At 39.6% G+C, this 16,829-nt stretch overlaps 2 protein-coding genes across 2 annotated transcripts in view; one reads left to right on the forward strand and one right to left on the reverse strand.

The window, feature by feature from the left end:
* Positions 1-255: 255 nt before the first annotated feature.
* Positions 256-10,595, forward strand: eps8l3a (EPS8 signaling adaptor L3a). Its single transcript, XM_061687480.1, has 19 exons — positions 256-308; positions 979-1,052; positions 1,134-1,198; positions 1,650-1,808; positions 3,065-3,214; positions 4,112-4,152; positions 4,223-4,305; positions 4,381-4,514; positions 4,850-4,955; positions 5,068-5,141; positions 5,269-5,343; positions 6,425-6,570; positions 7,737-7,887; positions 7,976-8,046; positions 8,901-8,997; positions 9,076-9,186; positions 9,713-9,819; positions 10,307-10,446; positions 10,543-10,595. Exons 1-19 carry the CDS (start codon positions 256-258, stop codon positions 10,593-10,595), a joined length of 1,890 nt encoding a protein of 629 aa, XP_061543464.1.
* A 1,285-nt stretch (positions 10,596-11,880) lies between these two features.
* LOC133408346 (AMP deaminase 2-like) overlaps positions 11,881-16,829 on the reverse strand; it is a 31,930-nt gene continuing 26,981 nt past the window's right edge. Inside the window, 1 exon segment of the mRNA XM_061687128.1 lies at positions 11,881-16,281. Coding sequence (XP_061543112.1) covers positions 16,066-16,281 — 216 coding nt within the window. The 3' untranslated portion in view covers positions 11,881-16,065.

Raw genomic sequence — 16,829 nt, forward strand, 5'->3', positions numbered from 1 at the left:
ACATTCTCTCTTCTTTTGGATCTGTTGCAAATAACTCAACGTTATTCTTAAGGCCATTCGAATTAAGTTTGTCGGTTGACAAATTAACCTTGGATTTTTAATCTGTTATGTTAAGGCTGTTTTAGAGTAAGGTGGGAAAAACTAAATGTCATGCGCAATGTTGTAAAGCTCCCTCCAGGGATAAGCAAAGTAACCGCAGTCTTTTTCTTTTCTTTTTATGGCATAATTCATGTGACACAGCGGGTGTGTGTGAGGATGTACAGGAGTGACAGTCCACTGGGGAGTTTTGCAGGATCCATCCAGTCCAAGTATGGCGTCATTTTACTAACCATTTGTTGTACTTCATATATTTTCCAGGTATCTGTTCTTTACTTGATAATTTAACACATTTTTTGTCGGTCAGTTTGCGATCCGGTGCAGTGTTGACAGTAAATATTCATTTTTACTTTTGTGCTTAAGTACATGAACGGGGACGTTTGCAGTTTAAAAATAATAATAATAATAATAAATTAAACTTTTGTTACAACTGTCTACAAACTCGTGAAAGGATCTGTACACATTTGTAAGAAACCAGCATGCCGAAGGAAGAACAACCAACACAAAACCAGCCAGTATCTGGTGTGACCAAGCAGACATGGCAGCTGTAAAGGGGCTTTTACGACGTGTCACACAGTAAACTACACGTTGTCGAGTGGCCTGTTGTTGAGGGCAGCCTAAGGCACACCTGTGCAGGAATCACGCTGTCTCATCAGCATCTTAATATGTCAAACCTGTGAGGTTGATGGATTACTTTGGCAAAGGAGAGAAGTGCTCAAAAACAGATTTAGACAGATTTGGGAACAATATATTGTAAGTTCAGCTTTTGAAAAACAGGAGCAAAAATAAATGTTGATATTTTTGTTCGGTACACTTAAGCACAGAGTGTGAATACTTTAGCCAGCTCCGGCCTCAACTCATTTGCTGCATTTGTTGTGACAGTGGCTACTCGGTCACAGATGAGGTGTCGTCACAGGTGTCATGTATGTCGCGGCCCAACGCAAAGTCAATATACCGTAAGTAAACGCACCGTCCAATTTGAGCTGACGTCAGATCGGCTTGATGAAGCGCAGCGCCGTCGCGTCGTGTTTCAACAGTGCGAAGGAAGGAGTACGCCACCTCCATGAACAAGACCATCAAGTATTTCCATTACAGAGTGGAGGTAAGGTCCTATGATTCGTCATTTGTGCTGAGTCATGTTTAATTAAAACCCTTCGGACTCTGTGCTGCACATTTGTGTCCACCTCGCTCCTTTTTTTTTTGGGGGGGGGTGAACTAATGCAAAAGTAATGAACCTTTTCCAAGGTTGATGATTTTTGTCTGATTTTGATATTTCCAACTTCAGCTCTGTAAATACATCAATAATACACCGCTTACGTCAAATTGTACCTTTTGGCTCTACCGTGACCACTTTGGGCCAATCGAAACCCATGATGTTAGTTAAAAACTGCTGCAGTAAAAGAAGCGAAACAAATAATACAATCTTTAAAATTACAAACCATGTCTGTACATGGCCAAAAACTGACTCGAACAAGCTGAAAGTGTCGTCAAATCGAACAAGGCCTCGAAGGGGTTAACACTGTGTTCTTGCTTTTGTTTTTGTTCCGTGTCAGCATCTCCTCACATGCGACCTGGATGGCAAGGAGCTGCGAGGCCTCACCGACTGTGTGGAGAGGCTCAATCTACTGGACAAGATGGGCCGAGTGTGGGGCCAGAACATGCTGCTGGAGGTCAACGGGCCCGACCTGCTGCTCACGGACATGGAGACCAAGGTCAGTCACACCCGTTCTGGCGGAAGCCGTTCATTTTCATGAGGGCTTGTCTTCATTAGGGTCACTAGCAGCTGGAGAATTCTGCCACGGGGGAGCGGATGGGGAAGGCCGTGGGGGCAGGGCAACACGTGAGGGGCGGTGACCAAGAATCAGCTCAGACCATGCGCACTGATAACAATGTGCAATGATCATTCCATTTCGTTTGTGACACCTTTTTTTTTCCCATCACTTCATACATATTCATATGCTATCCTGAAACCTTAGTCATGTAAGAATTATTCTTCTGAAAGGACCTCATCGGAATAATTGTTGTTTTTAACACCTAAAATGCATTTATTTTCATGTTTATCTCATTAAATTATCGGTTAATTCACTGGTTCTCAAACGTTTTACATCAAGTACCACCTGTACCATGATGACAATATTAAAATAGTCATCAAAAATGAACCTATTAATATTCCTAAAAGGTAGAAAAAAAAGGTATTGTCAGCCTCTGTAACATGATGCACTTTGTGAACATTAAAACTGCACTTAAATTTAGGAAAATACAGTAAAACAACGACTAATTAAATAATGATTCAATTGAAATGTATTGTGAATAAAAGTTGTATCTTAATGTTTGCAAAATAAAACTTGTCAAACATTAAATGAGAATGTATTGTGCTTAAAAGTTAAATACAACCAAACTATACGGGATTCAAATAAATGGAAACTACTGTAACACTATTCACAGCTTGAAGACTTGATTTGGTGATTCGTTCGCGTAACGCTGGAAGGAACTGGCGGTACTCGTACCACACTTTGAGAAACATGGGGTTAATGTATTCATTGTAAAAAAAATGTGTTTTACATATACATTTACCAATATTTGTATGATTACAATTACGTTCATTAGAAATATTAAAATACGGACCTTTTTTTTAGTAAAACAGAGTGTAAAGGTTCAAATTATTACGAGTTGATTGTTGAAATTAACTATTTTACATATTTTCCAAGCTCATTTTTACTTTTCTTTTTGAAAACTCATACACGTACAAAATAAGTAAATCAATACATATTTAATAAATAACAATAATAATAATAATTAATACATAAATAATATAAAATAAGGCCCACAAGAACAAATATTTGTCCACCCTAGTGAGGTCAAGCTTGAATGAAAATGGATGTGCAGTATGGATGATAATAATAAGGTCAGTGACATCCATGAGAATAATCTTCTTATTCTCATTAAATAACGTTGGACTTCCTCTCAGGAGGTTCTGGAGTCCATTCATCTGTGTGACATTCTGGAGCTGAAGGCGGCATTGGACACTTCGGCGTCCAACTCGCTCCTGACAGTGACAGTCAAACCCAGCAGGAAACACACCACGAGCATCTTCCTGTTCCACTGCGAGGACGTCAGGGTGAGAAAAGCCCTTTATGACGCCGATTTGCAATATGCGGTACGAGGGCTCTCTCTGGTGGTACGCAAAAGAATCACTGAATTAATTACAAATAAAATGTGCAACATTTAAAGCATGAAATACAGTCAGACATTTTAGGATGACGCTTGTAGCTGCCCATACAGGACATTTTATTTCATTGTTTTACTTTTTATGTAGAGTACGTTTCTTACTTTCAAGTACAGTTCAGTTGTATTTAACTTTGGAGTAAAATTCATCGCATTTAATCTTGAATACCTGTTTGTATTTAAAAATGTAAGTACAATTTGCATTATGTGCAATTCATTTTAATTAAATCTTTATTTTGGAAAAGTTGTTTTCTTTTCAGTCACTGATGGTGTAGTGGTGCACTCGCCTGACTTTGGTGCAGGCAGCGTGGGTTCAGTTCCCACTCAGTGACGGTGTAAATGAGAGTGCGAATGGTCGTCCGTGTCTATATGTGCCCTGTGACTGACTGGCGACCAGTTCAGGCTGTAGTCCGCCTTTCGCCCGAAGTCAGCTGGGATAGGCTCCAGCGTCCCGCGACCCTAACCAGGATAAGCGGTGTTGAAAATGGATGGATGGATGGATGGATGTTTTATTTTCACATTTTTAGGCACAGTGTTACAGTCCAAACTGCATAATATTTCAATGACCATAATATTAAATACAAATTACATTTTAAAAAGAAAACCTCTGCCTCATTTTTGATCAGCTCTTACTTAGAAGGCTACAGTTTTTTTTAATGTTGGTCACGAAGGTGGTACCTGGAGAGCTACGTATATTGTTGAGGTGCTACTTGTTTTATAAAGTTTCCGAACAACTGCTTTACACACCGTGAAGTGAGCCCGGAAATGAAATCTCATGTCTTGCTTTCAGGCTGATTACGTCCAACGGGGTCTCTCACAAGCATGTTTAAGGTAGGAACAACAACGACGAGCATCAACCCGCTGAGAATTTAAATGAACTTTGACACGTTTGACGTTGCAGTGCAGCACATGAAAAAGCGACGACCCCAAGTCAAGTTGAACCTGAAGAGAAACCCCCCGAGTGGGCCCCTCCCGATTACAACGGTGAGCCTATTAAGACGCTGCATCGACAATAATAACAGGGTGTTTGTTTAAGCCTGGTTTTGGTTGCCCACGTAGAGGACACTGACCTGGTTGTAGCTCTGAAGGATGTGGATGACGATGACGATGACGAGGAGGAGGAGGCGAAAGCCCCCAACAAAGAAGAACCGTTCCATCCTCCGGGACCTTACACAGAGCTGGACAGGAACGTGGTGTGTAAAAAAATGGATTCGATAAACATTACAGTGTGAACTGCAGGTAGTATAGTAAGTCACATATAAGTAAGTCAAGGAGGGTGTAATTTGAGCAAAAAATATTCCATATTTGTTCAAGCTGTCAGTCTGAACTGATTAGTGAAGTGAGACTTCATTGAAATGTAAACAATACGAAATGTAAACAGGCAAGACTTGTCAAGTAGCAGTTCAAGTCTAAATCAAATCTCCTGAATACCGAGTCCGTATCGAGCGGAGTCGTTCATAAATCCTAAAAATTGGTGCTTTTAATTACTTTGGTCATTGTTGATCATCTTTCCATTCTCCCTCTGCAGGACATCTTAAATCACATCGTCGGTGACATTGAGATCTTCATGGGAAAGCTGGCCGCTGCAGTGGCGAGAAGTGCCAAGAAAAAGAAGAAAAAGAAAAAAGGAAAAGGCATGTGAATGCAGACATTGAAACTTATCCAAAAGTAGCTCAGCTTCAATTGCAGAGTACAACTTAATTGCATGTTCAAATATACCTCAACTCCATCTTGGTTGGTTGTCAGTCATGGCCGGGATGCCGCCAACGCTGGAGTTTGCGGAGTGTCTTCAAAAGATCAAATACGGTTTCAACCTTCTGGTGTGTGTTAACACTATTCTCTTACTTATTTTGACTTTCCTCACACACACACACACACACACACACACAAAAAAACCTTTTGTTTTTCTTTATTAAATGCATTTAAAACAAGTTTTCGTGTCTACAGGTGCCGCTGAGGGGAGAGATCGATAACCCGGGTGTGTCCGAATTTGTGCACTCCTTGTTCTCTGCGTTAGGATTTGTAAGTTTCACAACCAAAAACATCACACGAAAATATTGAAATCATCAGTCCATTTCTTTTCTGTAGTGTTTTTCCTCAAACCTCGCAAACGCGCCTGCCAAAGACCATTCCAACGTCAAAATATTCCTTTCATTGAGGACATCCTGGGAATTCCACATTTGTACTAGAGACAAAACCATTCAAATTAATAGATGGAACAAAATTCACCTCAAATTCAACATTTCCCAACATATTTAAATCATCCTGACATCCAAATGTTCAACATTTCAAACGCTCGTAATTGTGGCTCTCACGTTCTACATTTTCTACATTTCTAATTCATTCGACAGCATTTCACTTCAACGCCATTTCATCCATTTGTACAAAAATAACCATTTCTAATCGTCTCTGCAAATCTCCTCGGAGAGCACGGACGGGTGTGTACCAGTGACGTGCGGTTAGGTTCATGATTGGTGAGACACTGACTACGTTACGCGACTGTCTGGAGCTCGATGAAGCTCAACTCAACACTGCCACACCGTACATACCAGACTCCACTGTGAACTTTTAGTGGCTTTTCTGGTCGATAAGAAAGACTAAATGTCACACACTTTCATTAAATATATTAGACAGTCTGTTAAACGTCAGTAAGTGCAGTACATGTGATAGAACGTATATTATTGGCGATGTAGTGAGGAAACGCCAATGTCTCTTGTGTGAAGCCACGCACCAATCACAGCCTGCCTGAATGGACGTGTGCGTGGTCTCTTGAAGCGATCATGGGAGGGATGACTCGACGTGACTCGTAGCTGCGCTTCCTATGCATTTGAAGGGGAAATATGAAAATTCTGTTATTTTAAAGATGAAATCATTGAAACTATTGGATTGAAAAATAAAATCAAGGTAAAGCACGGACGGACCATAGAAACTCAAATAAATAAATAAAACAATTCAATGTAATCATAAGGTTTTTTTTTACTATTCACATGCGGTGGAAAGGAAAGGCCACCAGGTGGCAGTGAGGCTCTGCCCCACTTGCCTACCCTGACCGCACGTCACTGAGGTGTACCTAATGCTGTGACCGGTCACCTCCGCTCACCAGGTGGTATCTCATTGCTCTGAAGACGTGCCCCCGAGCATCGTGGCGCCCCTGCTGACTCCTCAGTGCATCTGTCTCATGAGCGAGGAGGTGTCCGCAGAGGAGGACCAGCTGTGGCAGTCTTTGGGAGACGCCTGGAATATCCCCAGGTAGGAGGAGACATATTAAACCAATGGTATATTATCGGTACTTTCAAAATATTCTTCAATGCGGTTTGCAGCATCTTGACTTTTGACCCTTTTTTGATTAGCCTTGACAGCAGTGGAAAGGAAAAAAACATTTCAAATGACGTGCCAATGACTTAATTGTTTGTGTCACCTATGCTTCAGTCTTGACAACACCCATACCTGTCCTTATCTTAACACAGTTTATACATTTATAATCATAATATTATAACTTTACCCATTTTTATTTTTATCATACAATGAGTGTTTCCTCCTCATATTACAACTTTATTCTGGTCGTAAATATTGTAAACTTTTCTTGCAATATTCTGACTTTATTCACTTACGTTTATGACTTTTTCAAAAACAAATATGACATTAGTGTCATAAGATTATGACTTGTTTTCCTGGGCGGGTGGGGGGAAATATCACTTTTTTGTAACAGTAGAACTTTTTTCCTAGAATAATATGACTTCATTGTTGTAGTATCATTTTTGGGAATACTTTCGATAATGTTAAAAATGTTTGTTTTTTAAATGCACTTTTCTAATGTCTAATTCATTTTATTCATATGTCACAACTTACTCTTGCAAAATTACAATTTATTTGTTGTTATGTTGCAACTTTAATATCATACAATTATGTTTCCCCCCCCCCCCCCTCCCTGGTCTTACAACTTAATTTTCATAAAATTGTGACTTTATTCTGGTTGTAATATTGCAATCTTTTTTGCAATATTCAACTTCATTCACGTATTTATTTTATTTTTTTAACTTTAGGATCACAAGTTTACAATTCATTTTTATCGAGAATTAGTTTTTTTCACATTTGTTTTTTATAAAAACATCATGATTGAATTCTTGCATTTTTAAAATACTCCTTTCTACAATTGTAAAATCAAAAATGTCAGAATTGCATTTTGTGGGGTAATTTTAAGGTAAAAAAAAAAAAAAAAGTGTCTAATTGTGTTCATAAATCAAGCTAGATAGCAACAAAACTGACAAGATGTCAGTTTTGAAAATAACTAACAAGAGCTTTGTTACAATTACATCTCTTCTCTTGTACGGGATCCCATTCGATTGTGCAAGTGTACCTAATATAATGGCCAGTCATTATAGGGGCACCTCAAAGTGCTTCTTGCCTTTGCGCAGCACCAAATGGCCCGAGGATGACGAGGACATCCCAACATACACTCTGGAGTTCTTTGACGGCTGGCAGCCTCCTGAGCTGAGGGAGGCCCCCGCAGCCGCCGCGGAGACCCCGGTGAGGGCGCTAGAGGTTCGACAGCCCCCGCCCAGCAAGGTGAGTCCTCATACGTCCTCTCTTAGTGGACTAGAAAAAAAAACAAATCGAAGAAAACAGCAAGAGGACATTTTCTTTCTTTGTGTAGACCACAACCAAGACCACGCCGGCACCTCGTGCTCCAGTAACACAACCTGCAAGGATACCTGCAATGTCAAGGTGCAAGCTTACAAATATATACAGTACAATTTGCAAAATCGCCTATTTGTGTTTTTTTATCGTCTATTCTTCATTATTCGCTGAGAAACTCACCCACATTATTTGCGCTCGTTCTGAAATGCCCGAAGATGCCACAAGATGGTGACAAAGCCTTGTATAAATAGGACAGTAGTACAATTGGTCCAAGAACGTATGTCAAAAGTGATACATCTTGACTGAGGGACGAGCTTTGAATGTTTAAGTTTAATTTTAGCCTGGGTTGTTACGGAGAGTCTTCTTTTCTGTAGCAAATAATCTGAAAGCCATTTGTTTTTAAGGGGAATGCTTTAAAATAAACTGTTTGGGGATTATAGCTCGTGGTATATTTATGGTTTAAACGATTAATATAGGAGATTTTATATTTACGGGGAACGCCTTTTTTCACACACGCCCTCCCTTATGCGAATATGAATATTGAATCAAATTTGTGCGTGAGTCAGATCAGAACCTATACTACAACTGCAATAATGCCAGTCATAATTACAGTAAATGTTTATATAGGATTCTTTCACAGGCCCCCAATAGGGATGTGGGTAGTGGCGCTTTCTGGCATGTGCAACATGTGTGGACCCACAGGGCATCATTTAAAAAAATGCTGGCGATGTGAAATGGTTTGCTATTGGTATCATGACATGGAAATCACTGACGTTTGTTTAAGGAGAATTGAAGGGTTTTGCTAATAAACAAAGTAAGAGGTTATCCATGTCAAGGGAGTCTGACATCTTTGTTGTTTTGAAGATCTCTGTATTTGAGGGAAGAGCAATGGCCTGCCGTTCATTGCAGCTTTAATTCACATTTTGGTCCCTTTTTTCCAGGCCGCAGGAGAGGAAGCTGCGTCGCATGCGCGTCACGCACGACTTCATCTCGAGGAACGACAGAGAGCTGAGTATCAGGAAAGGCGAAGTCGTGGAGGTGACACGTCGTCCAATCCGTTTCAAAGACAAAATTCAAATAACAATAAAGATAATGTAAGAGCTATGCATCCTGTAGCTGCTGGACGTGACCAAGGAGTGGTGGAAAGTGAGGAACAGCAGAGGGGAAGAAGGTTTCGTCCCCAACAATGTCCTCACTGTTGAAGATGAAGAAGAAGCTGATGACGCGGTGACTGCTACGCCACCTTACAACTTATTACATTGCATTTGTACTTACTGTATTATAACTCTTTCTGACATAAGGAACAATTGTCTGTCGTCTTATATGTTAAAGCAAATGTCTAGGGAACGAATCACCCGAAACTCTGTATCAAATGAAACGTCAACAGCTTAAATCTTTTCTTTTTAGGAAAGCAAATCAATAGTTTGTCTTCTTCTTAGGAAAGGAACGCTGCAGGCGTGCAATGTTTCATTACGTAACAGTTCAACCAGTACATTTTTATACTATAAAACCACGAATAGTGTTTGTTATTGCTTTTTTTTTTGTTTATCTGAAGAGCTTGTGAAAGGCTGAAAGCTGCCAGAGGCTGAGCTGCATTGTGTTTGCTTTTACGGACTGGGCGTGTGGCTAGAGCGCGGGCGCGGGGGCAGTTAAAATTATTGCCCCTTATCTAAAATGTTCTGTGTGGAAACCCGTGTCATTATATTTCATAATTGCTCCTGATAATCGTCATTGTTTTGATGAAGATCTTTAGATCCTCTCTTTCCTTCCTCAGCCCACTGGAGGCTCTCCTGTCTTAAGCAAGAAGTCCAAACCAGCAGAGGTGAAAGCCTGGCTTGAACACATGGGCTTCACAAAGATGTAAGTACAGCACTACACACAGAACAATAATAGGTACACCTGCACAATCGAATGAGACCCTAGCACGTGTCCGATTCGTGCACTCTGACGAGAACGGGGCAGCAAACTGTAAAAAAACGGCAGTCATAATTTGTCAGCAGATGCGAGAAAATGTAAATAATAGAAACCACGACAAATGATTGACACCGCGAAAGTTTTTCCTTGGGCGTGGTGGTTTCTCAAATTCAATTATATGCACAAGATGGGACAAGATCAGAGACAGCTGATTTTTCTCTCTCTGCGCGTATTTATCATTTACTAATGTCAGATCATTATGACAGTTTGAACAAAAATGACAAAAAGTGATTTTTTTTCTTCTTTTTTTTTTTATATTTAAAACTCCCCTTTTATGCGACATTGTTCTTGTGAATTCTACAGGTCTTTGTTGACTTTAGCCCGACTGTGGTGCTCACACTTTGGTCTCGTTGTTCTTTTTCTGTTCTCGCAGCACGGTGCGCTGTCTGGGCGTGCTGAGCGGCTCCATGCTCCTGAGCATGACCCGAGAGGAACTGAAGACGGTGTGTCCAGAAGAAGGCGGGAGGGTCTTCTTCCAATTACAAGCTGTCCGCTCCGCAGCCCTCGCTGTGAGTGACAATTGTTCCATCTGTTTCCATGGAGACCACCTACAGACAAATACTACGTGTGGCGTTTACGATGTTACTTCTGTTTCCCTCGCAACCATAGGCTGCAAACTGAGGCGGAGAGCGGTCATGGAGAGAACATCCCCAGAGGCTTAAGCTCACGACAGACAAACTGCTGTCATTTTTACATTGGCACTTTTCGCATTAGCTATGACACATATTTATGCATATGTAACAAATCACTGGCATTTTTACGTTATTATACACTCACTGAGCTTCAAAATTCAGCATTTACAAAGATAGTAATGCTAGCTTTTGATTGGCACACTCACAAAAACATCAATTTAACAACAGCAACAACTCTCACATTCACACCCATGGACGAGTCAATTCAATTCCTGGGTACCCAGAGAAATCCAGGAAGGCCGGAGCTGAGATTTGAACAACAAAAACCGTGGCGATGTGACACAGACATGCTGCATTGGCCACCATGCTACCATTTTCCTCATAATGTACAGTATATGTTTATATTCTGCTGGTTCACTTTACAATCTAAATTTCATTCAATGATATAATTTATTCCCACCTGTCTATTCTCTTAATTTCGGGGCTTTTTTTTTTTTTTGGTGCAATTAGATTTCAGCCTCTATGTGTTGCTATGTCAATCCAGTCTGACCAGGGCCTTCCGAATAAGTTCTGGCTCACGTAATTTAAAACTATATTAGCAATGGGAGTGTTTTTCTACCAATAAGAGTTCAACTTTGCCTCACAATTCTGTCAGCATTTTTCCATCCAATTATTATTGGTTGGTCAGAGAAAAACTGTTACAGCCAAATTCGAGCAGCAAAACACGCCTGTTGCAATATGCAGACATTAATTCATTTAATAATCAGCATCTCTGGTGAGTATGGTTTATTTTATTTCTTTGAGGTTATTGTCATGTTATAAGATAAATATTGACTCTGAACTGGTCCAGAGGACGCAAGTGGCATATTTGCTTGCTATTGTATTGCGATTTTGTAGAATATTGATGGACGTGATAGAGGCAGTATTAAGAGGTAGATTAAGTTGGGTTAGCCGTCGTATTCTCGATCGGTTTTGTCAGTGTCTATTTAATACATAAGTGGAACTATATTGACCAGAACGGACTGTGTTCGCAGTTCAGTCTTGGCTTGGGTTGGGTTGGAAATGAAAACGAGCACTTTTAAAATCGTAAAACAAAATGCCAAGTTATTTGTGCAGAAAATTAGATACAAGCAGCACACAAAAAGCCGATTTCGAATACTGTGCAGTATAGCTTTTAACAACAAAAAGGTAAACTTTAGAAACATCTGGTGGATGAAAACCAAGTTTCAGTCACAAGGAAAATGCTTGAGAGGAAAGTATAAAATGCTATGTGACGTATCCCAGAAATAAAAACGATACCAGTCACACTAATACATCATGAATAAACGTGCTTTATTGTAACTGCTCAGGCATAACATGTTAACTCTCATCAAAGACTTGTGAATCTGTTGTGAGCTGATCTAGCTACAAGCTCATACAGTATGCAGAAATAACAAAGGCATTGGAATACTTGATTAACAAAAAGCGTAGAAATAACTGTTTTATATTCAACATGAATATTTCTTGTACTGTCATCTATGTAATGTGACGAGAGAAATGAATGCAACTATAGGAGGACTTGTGCATATTAAAAAGCATTACATTAAAAGTGGAGTGGCTGATGACAAAATATATCTATACCAAGGGGTGCAAACGTAGGAATAGTTTTTATAATAAAAAGAATAGCTTATAGCATATAGTCAATCCTGCACTGAGGTCTTTATTGTTGGCAATTCCTTGTCGTGCTTCTCGTGAATTTATCAACATCATCCAACAACAGTGTGTGGTTATTTTCTGAAACATACTTTGTTTGACAACACCCCAAAAGAAGACATCCATTTGGGGGAATCCTGGTGATTAAGTTGGGCCATTCAATTGACCGTAAGAAATATTAAAACAATAAAAAAGAACTTGGTGTGACTCTTACAACTGCACCCCCTTGTATATTAATTTATTGTCATACTGTTTATTTACTTAGATTTTGCCCATCAATCGTTTAAAAAAAGTTCACGACTTATTTTTTAAACTGCAGACTCTGTGTGAAGATGAATGTAGCCTTTTTGTGCAAGAAACAAAACAGCTGATTAGCTCACAAATTCTTCATATCGTGAACACTGGATGGAATAGATCACAAATTGCCTTAAAATGAAAACTGGATGGATGGATATTTTTCAGACATAGAAAAATGTTTTCCTCCCTTTGATGTCCAACACTGGTGGAATCTGCATTAGCCTCAACTAGTTTATACTCAAGAGTCGATACATTAGCATGTATGCCACAGTGTGTGATTAACGTGACTAAATGTTGCCTTTAAATGCAAATGTAACAATTACTAGACAGGAAGTAAAAAGAAAGTGCGAATTTGATTAGTAATAGATTGTGTAAAAGAAGTGGACCATGCATCTATGGCGCCACCTACTGGTAGACTGACTATTAAGCTATTTTAAGTTAACTGACGAAGCAAAACTGGACTTATTAAAATAAGACATTCATAGGCAGCCAAAAATATTGTTTAAAAACATGTTCCATTATTTTTCTATTTTTTGTATTTATCTTTATTGGTGTACTGCTGTGATTCCCAACCAGTGTGCCATGAGAGATTATCAGGTGTGCCGTCAAAAATTATCCAATTGACTCAAGTGGTCTGAAAATTATTTCTACACTACAAATAATGTATCTTTGTTCAACTATCTAAGTCAGCAACTTATAGTGACAGGCAGAACAATTGAATGATCTTCCACTAGATGGCAGAAGATACATCATTAACCTGTGTATACACTTTTTGTGACATTTTTGCTTGGTGGTGTACGGTGACAATTTTTCAAATGTAAAATATGTGCTTTGACTCCAAAAATGTCTGAAAGTACTGGTGTAATGAAGTAAACCTTAAACAAGAGAGGCGCAGACGAACTCTTGACGGAGCTAAGAAAACATGCGGGAGGGGGAAGGAAAACGCAGCCCCTGTTGGCCGTTTGCGCCACTGTAAGAGAACGTATCTGCTGGGTCATAAAACAAGCGACACAAAAATTTCTTCAGCAATTACAAAGGTCAACACAAGTCCACAATGACCAAGCAGCAACACAACGTTAAACAGTCACATAATCAGAGTAATATGAATACAAAAATCACTACCCTTTCAAAAATACTTTTTGGATATAACGTACGTAGCAGTGTCATCACAGCACATAAGTGCATCCCTTTAGCTTAGCATATCAGCTAAATGACAAAATGAGGAGAAATGACGAGACGAAGGCAGGCAAAAATTACTCACTGGTCACATCGTTAGGCACACTTGCGCAATCTAATAAGATCTAATGCAAGAGCTACATTACGAGTTTTTCCTCTGCGAATAATGATCGTTTTTTATTAACACTGTCGGAGGGGTATTGAATTAACAGAACGTTTATAGGAAATGTGTACCTAATGAAGTGGCTGATGAATGTGTATTCCCTCCTACCCTGGCCATGGGTGTTACGCGTTTATTAAAGGAACTTTATTTAGAGAAATGGACATTTTTATAATTTTGGATTCTTTTCTTATGTTTTTTTTCCCCACACAGAAATAATTAATCAAGTAACGATATTAGGTTTGGGTTACTCGCATGGTGGGTCTCAGTCCCGCGAATAGAGTGGCAATGCTGTACACACTTGCCTTGAGATACAAGTTTATTTTGTTCTGTGACCAGGTTTGTAACTCACTCTGGTATCTTAAATCATCTTTCTTCATAGAAACAAATGAAAATGCCATTAATCTGATCCAAAATCCAACCCAAAATGTTGTAATGTGTTTTTAATAAGGAAAATAGAATTCTTTACTATTGTACTTTATAAAACCATCCAGTAATTACATAACTAAACGGAATATAAAGAATACAAAAATGTGTGGATCATGATCAATTCTTTGCGGCTCCTTCTGGTGTGCATGACTTGGCCACTGGGTACAGTAACATGTGAGTATTGTTATATTGTCTGACTGTGTTGATGCACTGTATTCAAATACCCGTAAAGCATTATAACACCGCCAAATAGACGCTATCCGTTAGCCTGTCTGTGGCGTTTTGCATTGTTTCTTAGCATTAAAATAATGGACTTAAGGCAAAGCTATGTGGTTGTTTAAATATACAATAATTGTCTTTGCTTTATGTTGGGCTTGACAGTGAACTAATACTGGTAGTGGCATTAAACAGCTTGAAGCCTCTTTTTGAAGAATTGTTCGCTATCTGCTGAGTTCACTGTCCCCATACATTACATTTTGCTCCCAAGTCAAAGCATATACAAAAAAAAAAAGGCTACGACAGCTCATATCTAAAAAAAAAAATCTTAAATCAGATCACTCGTATCTCAAGGCAACACTGTACATGCTTTTAAATCCTTCACATAGATGTTAGGTGGCCTGAATGAGATTGTGGACATGATGGGATGTGAGGTTAGACGGCGCTCAACAGGTGAAACCTGTTGAGGTGTGGGATGTCAAGTTTGAATCGCTACAAGAAGCAAGCAACAGTCCGAACCATGACCCGGCATGGTGTGCTCATACATGGTCAATGAGCAGATAAAAAAAAACAAGACATACCATTTAAAAGTGTGGTGAAACGTAGAAAGATATTTTAAAAAGAAAACCGTTTTTTCCCCCACATTAACAATGTCTAGATTGAACAATGTCTGTATTTCTGATTGTTATTTTGATTGAAAAAAAAACTATGCTTTTCTTTTTCAAAAATAAAATTTATAAGTGAGCTCAAACTTTTGAATCGTAGTATATATATATATATATATGCAAACTCTCTGGCTGGTTGGTGGGCACCTTGCCTTACATTACAGCTTGCTTTATATAACTCATTTAATCAACATGCAGGCATGCAAATAAAAATAAAACAAATCCCCTTCAGTTACACTCTTGTTATAACAATCGATTCTAGATGCAGCTAGTGCTGCATAAAGAAGAATGAACAAGGCACTGTGAACTCTTGGTGCTTATGTACAGTGCGATGCATGCAAAGGAACAACAACGATAATAATAATAATAGTAATATATTTTTTTTAAACCTTCAGGTCTGTGCGGCCAATAAGGAATGAGTGTGGAGGGAGCGTTCTTCAAGGCCACAACGAGGCAAAGAAGCTCTCCTGCTGCTACTTGAATGCACGTCAGATTTATGGGACTCCACAAGAACGTCATCATTCTCTTACTCGCTCCTCGTGGAATGTTTGCAGAATTCTGCCAGAAGCACGAAGGAATAATCGGAATCGCGCTTGTCGCTGTGCTTTGTGCCGCAAACATTTGCTTTTGCAGTCGATCCAACATTCATCAATGAACTCCGCTTAAAGATGCGTCACAATGTGTACACGTGGATGGATGGATGGGTGGATGGATAAGTGGATGGATGTCAGTACCCTAGCCGACCTTCATGACGCCGTGTGCGTGAGGGTTTGAAGTGCGCAGGCAGGACTAGCTCCTTACGACAACCTCTGGTGCCACGCGACATGACGGATGATGATCGTGTGCGTTTTTTTGACTTGGGGGTTCAGCAGCACCTGGGCAGAGGACCCATGCACAGGGAGTCCTCCTCGCTGATGGTCTCCAGCTCCTCGGTGCGCACGGCGTGGGTGATGAGATGCAGCTCCTCGGAGAGCGTCTCGCTGCGGTACGCCACCCGGATGTCGGGGAGGTTGGTGCGGCGGATGTCGTTGCTCTCCGGGCCCTCTTTGTAATAGGTTGGGCCCAACCAGTAGCTTTTGGCCTGGGGAGACAACATGGGGGATGCTATCACTTGTCAGTCATAGACAATTTGATTTGAGCTTCAATTGTGTGCTTGTTATGTCTTGAAGCGGTCGAAGAATGATGGATTTTTACAGTGATGTACTCTGTTGTAACAAGCATTATTATTTACATTTAAAGACAAAATTGTTTGATACAGTTCTTGTGTTGGATTATATTAAATTGCGCAGGTGTACCTAATGGAGTATGAGTGCATGTTGGTGCAATTCATACCACTGTTCTATTCAGACTAGGCATGTACCAATTAAGACCCGACCAATATGTATTTCTTTACGCCGATGCTGATATTTGGCAGAATAAACCAATTAATCTGCATATTAATTAAAAAATATATATAATGAATCAAATAACTTATTTTTTGGTCCCTTGAGGCTTGAAACAATAAAGCTATGAATTACATGCAAACATTTGACTGTTTTCCAGTACTTTGCCCATTAGTGTTTGTTTAACAAACATTTCAAAATAATACATTTTAGAACTGTAATTGCAATACTGTGATACTGCAATATT

The sequence above is a fragment of the Phycodurus eques genome, chromosome 10 (assembly GCF_024500275.1).
Source record: "Phycodurus eques isolate BA_2022a chromosome 10, UOR_Pequ_1.1, whole genome shotgun sequence".
Lineage (NCBI taxonomy): Eukaryota > Metazoa > Chordata > Actinopteri > Syngnathiformes > Syngnathidae > Phycodurus > Phycodurus eques.

What these genes read in the sequence shown, in the direction of transcription:
- eps8l3a (XM_061687480.1), top strand. Translation starts at nt 256, where the DNA reads ATGTACAGGAGTGACAGTCCACTGGGGAGTTTTGCAGGATCCATCCAG. An exon ending in CTCTCACAAGCATGTTTAAG is followed by an intron (nt 4,153 to 4,222) that starts GTAGGAACAACA and finishes TTGACGTTGCAG; the next exon opens with TGCAGCACATGAAAAAGCGA. An exon ending in AATACGGTTTCAACCTTCTG is followed by an intron (nt 5,142 to 5,268) that starts GTGTGTGTTAAC and finishes TCGTGTCTACAG; the next exon opens with GTGCCGCTGAGGGGAGAGAT.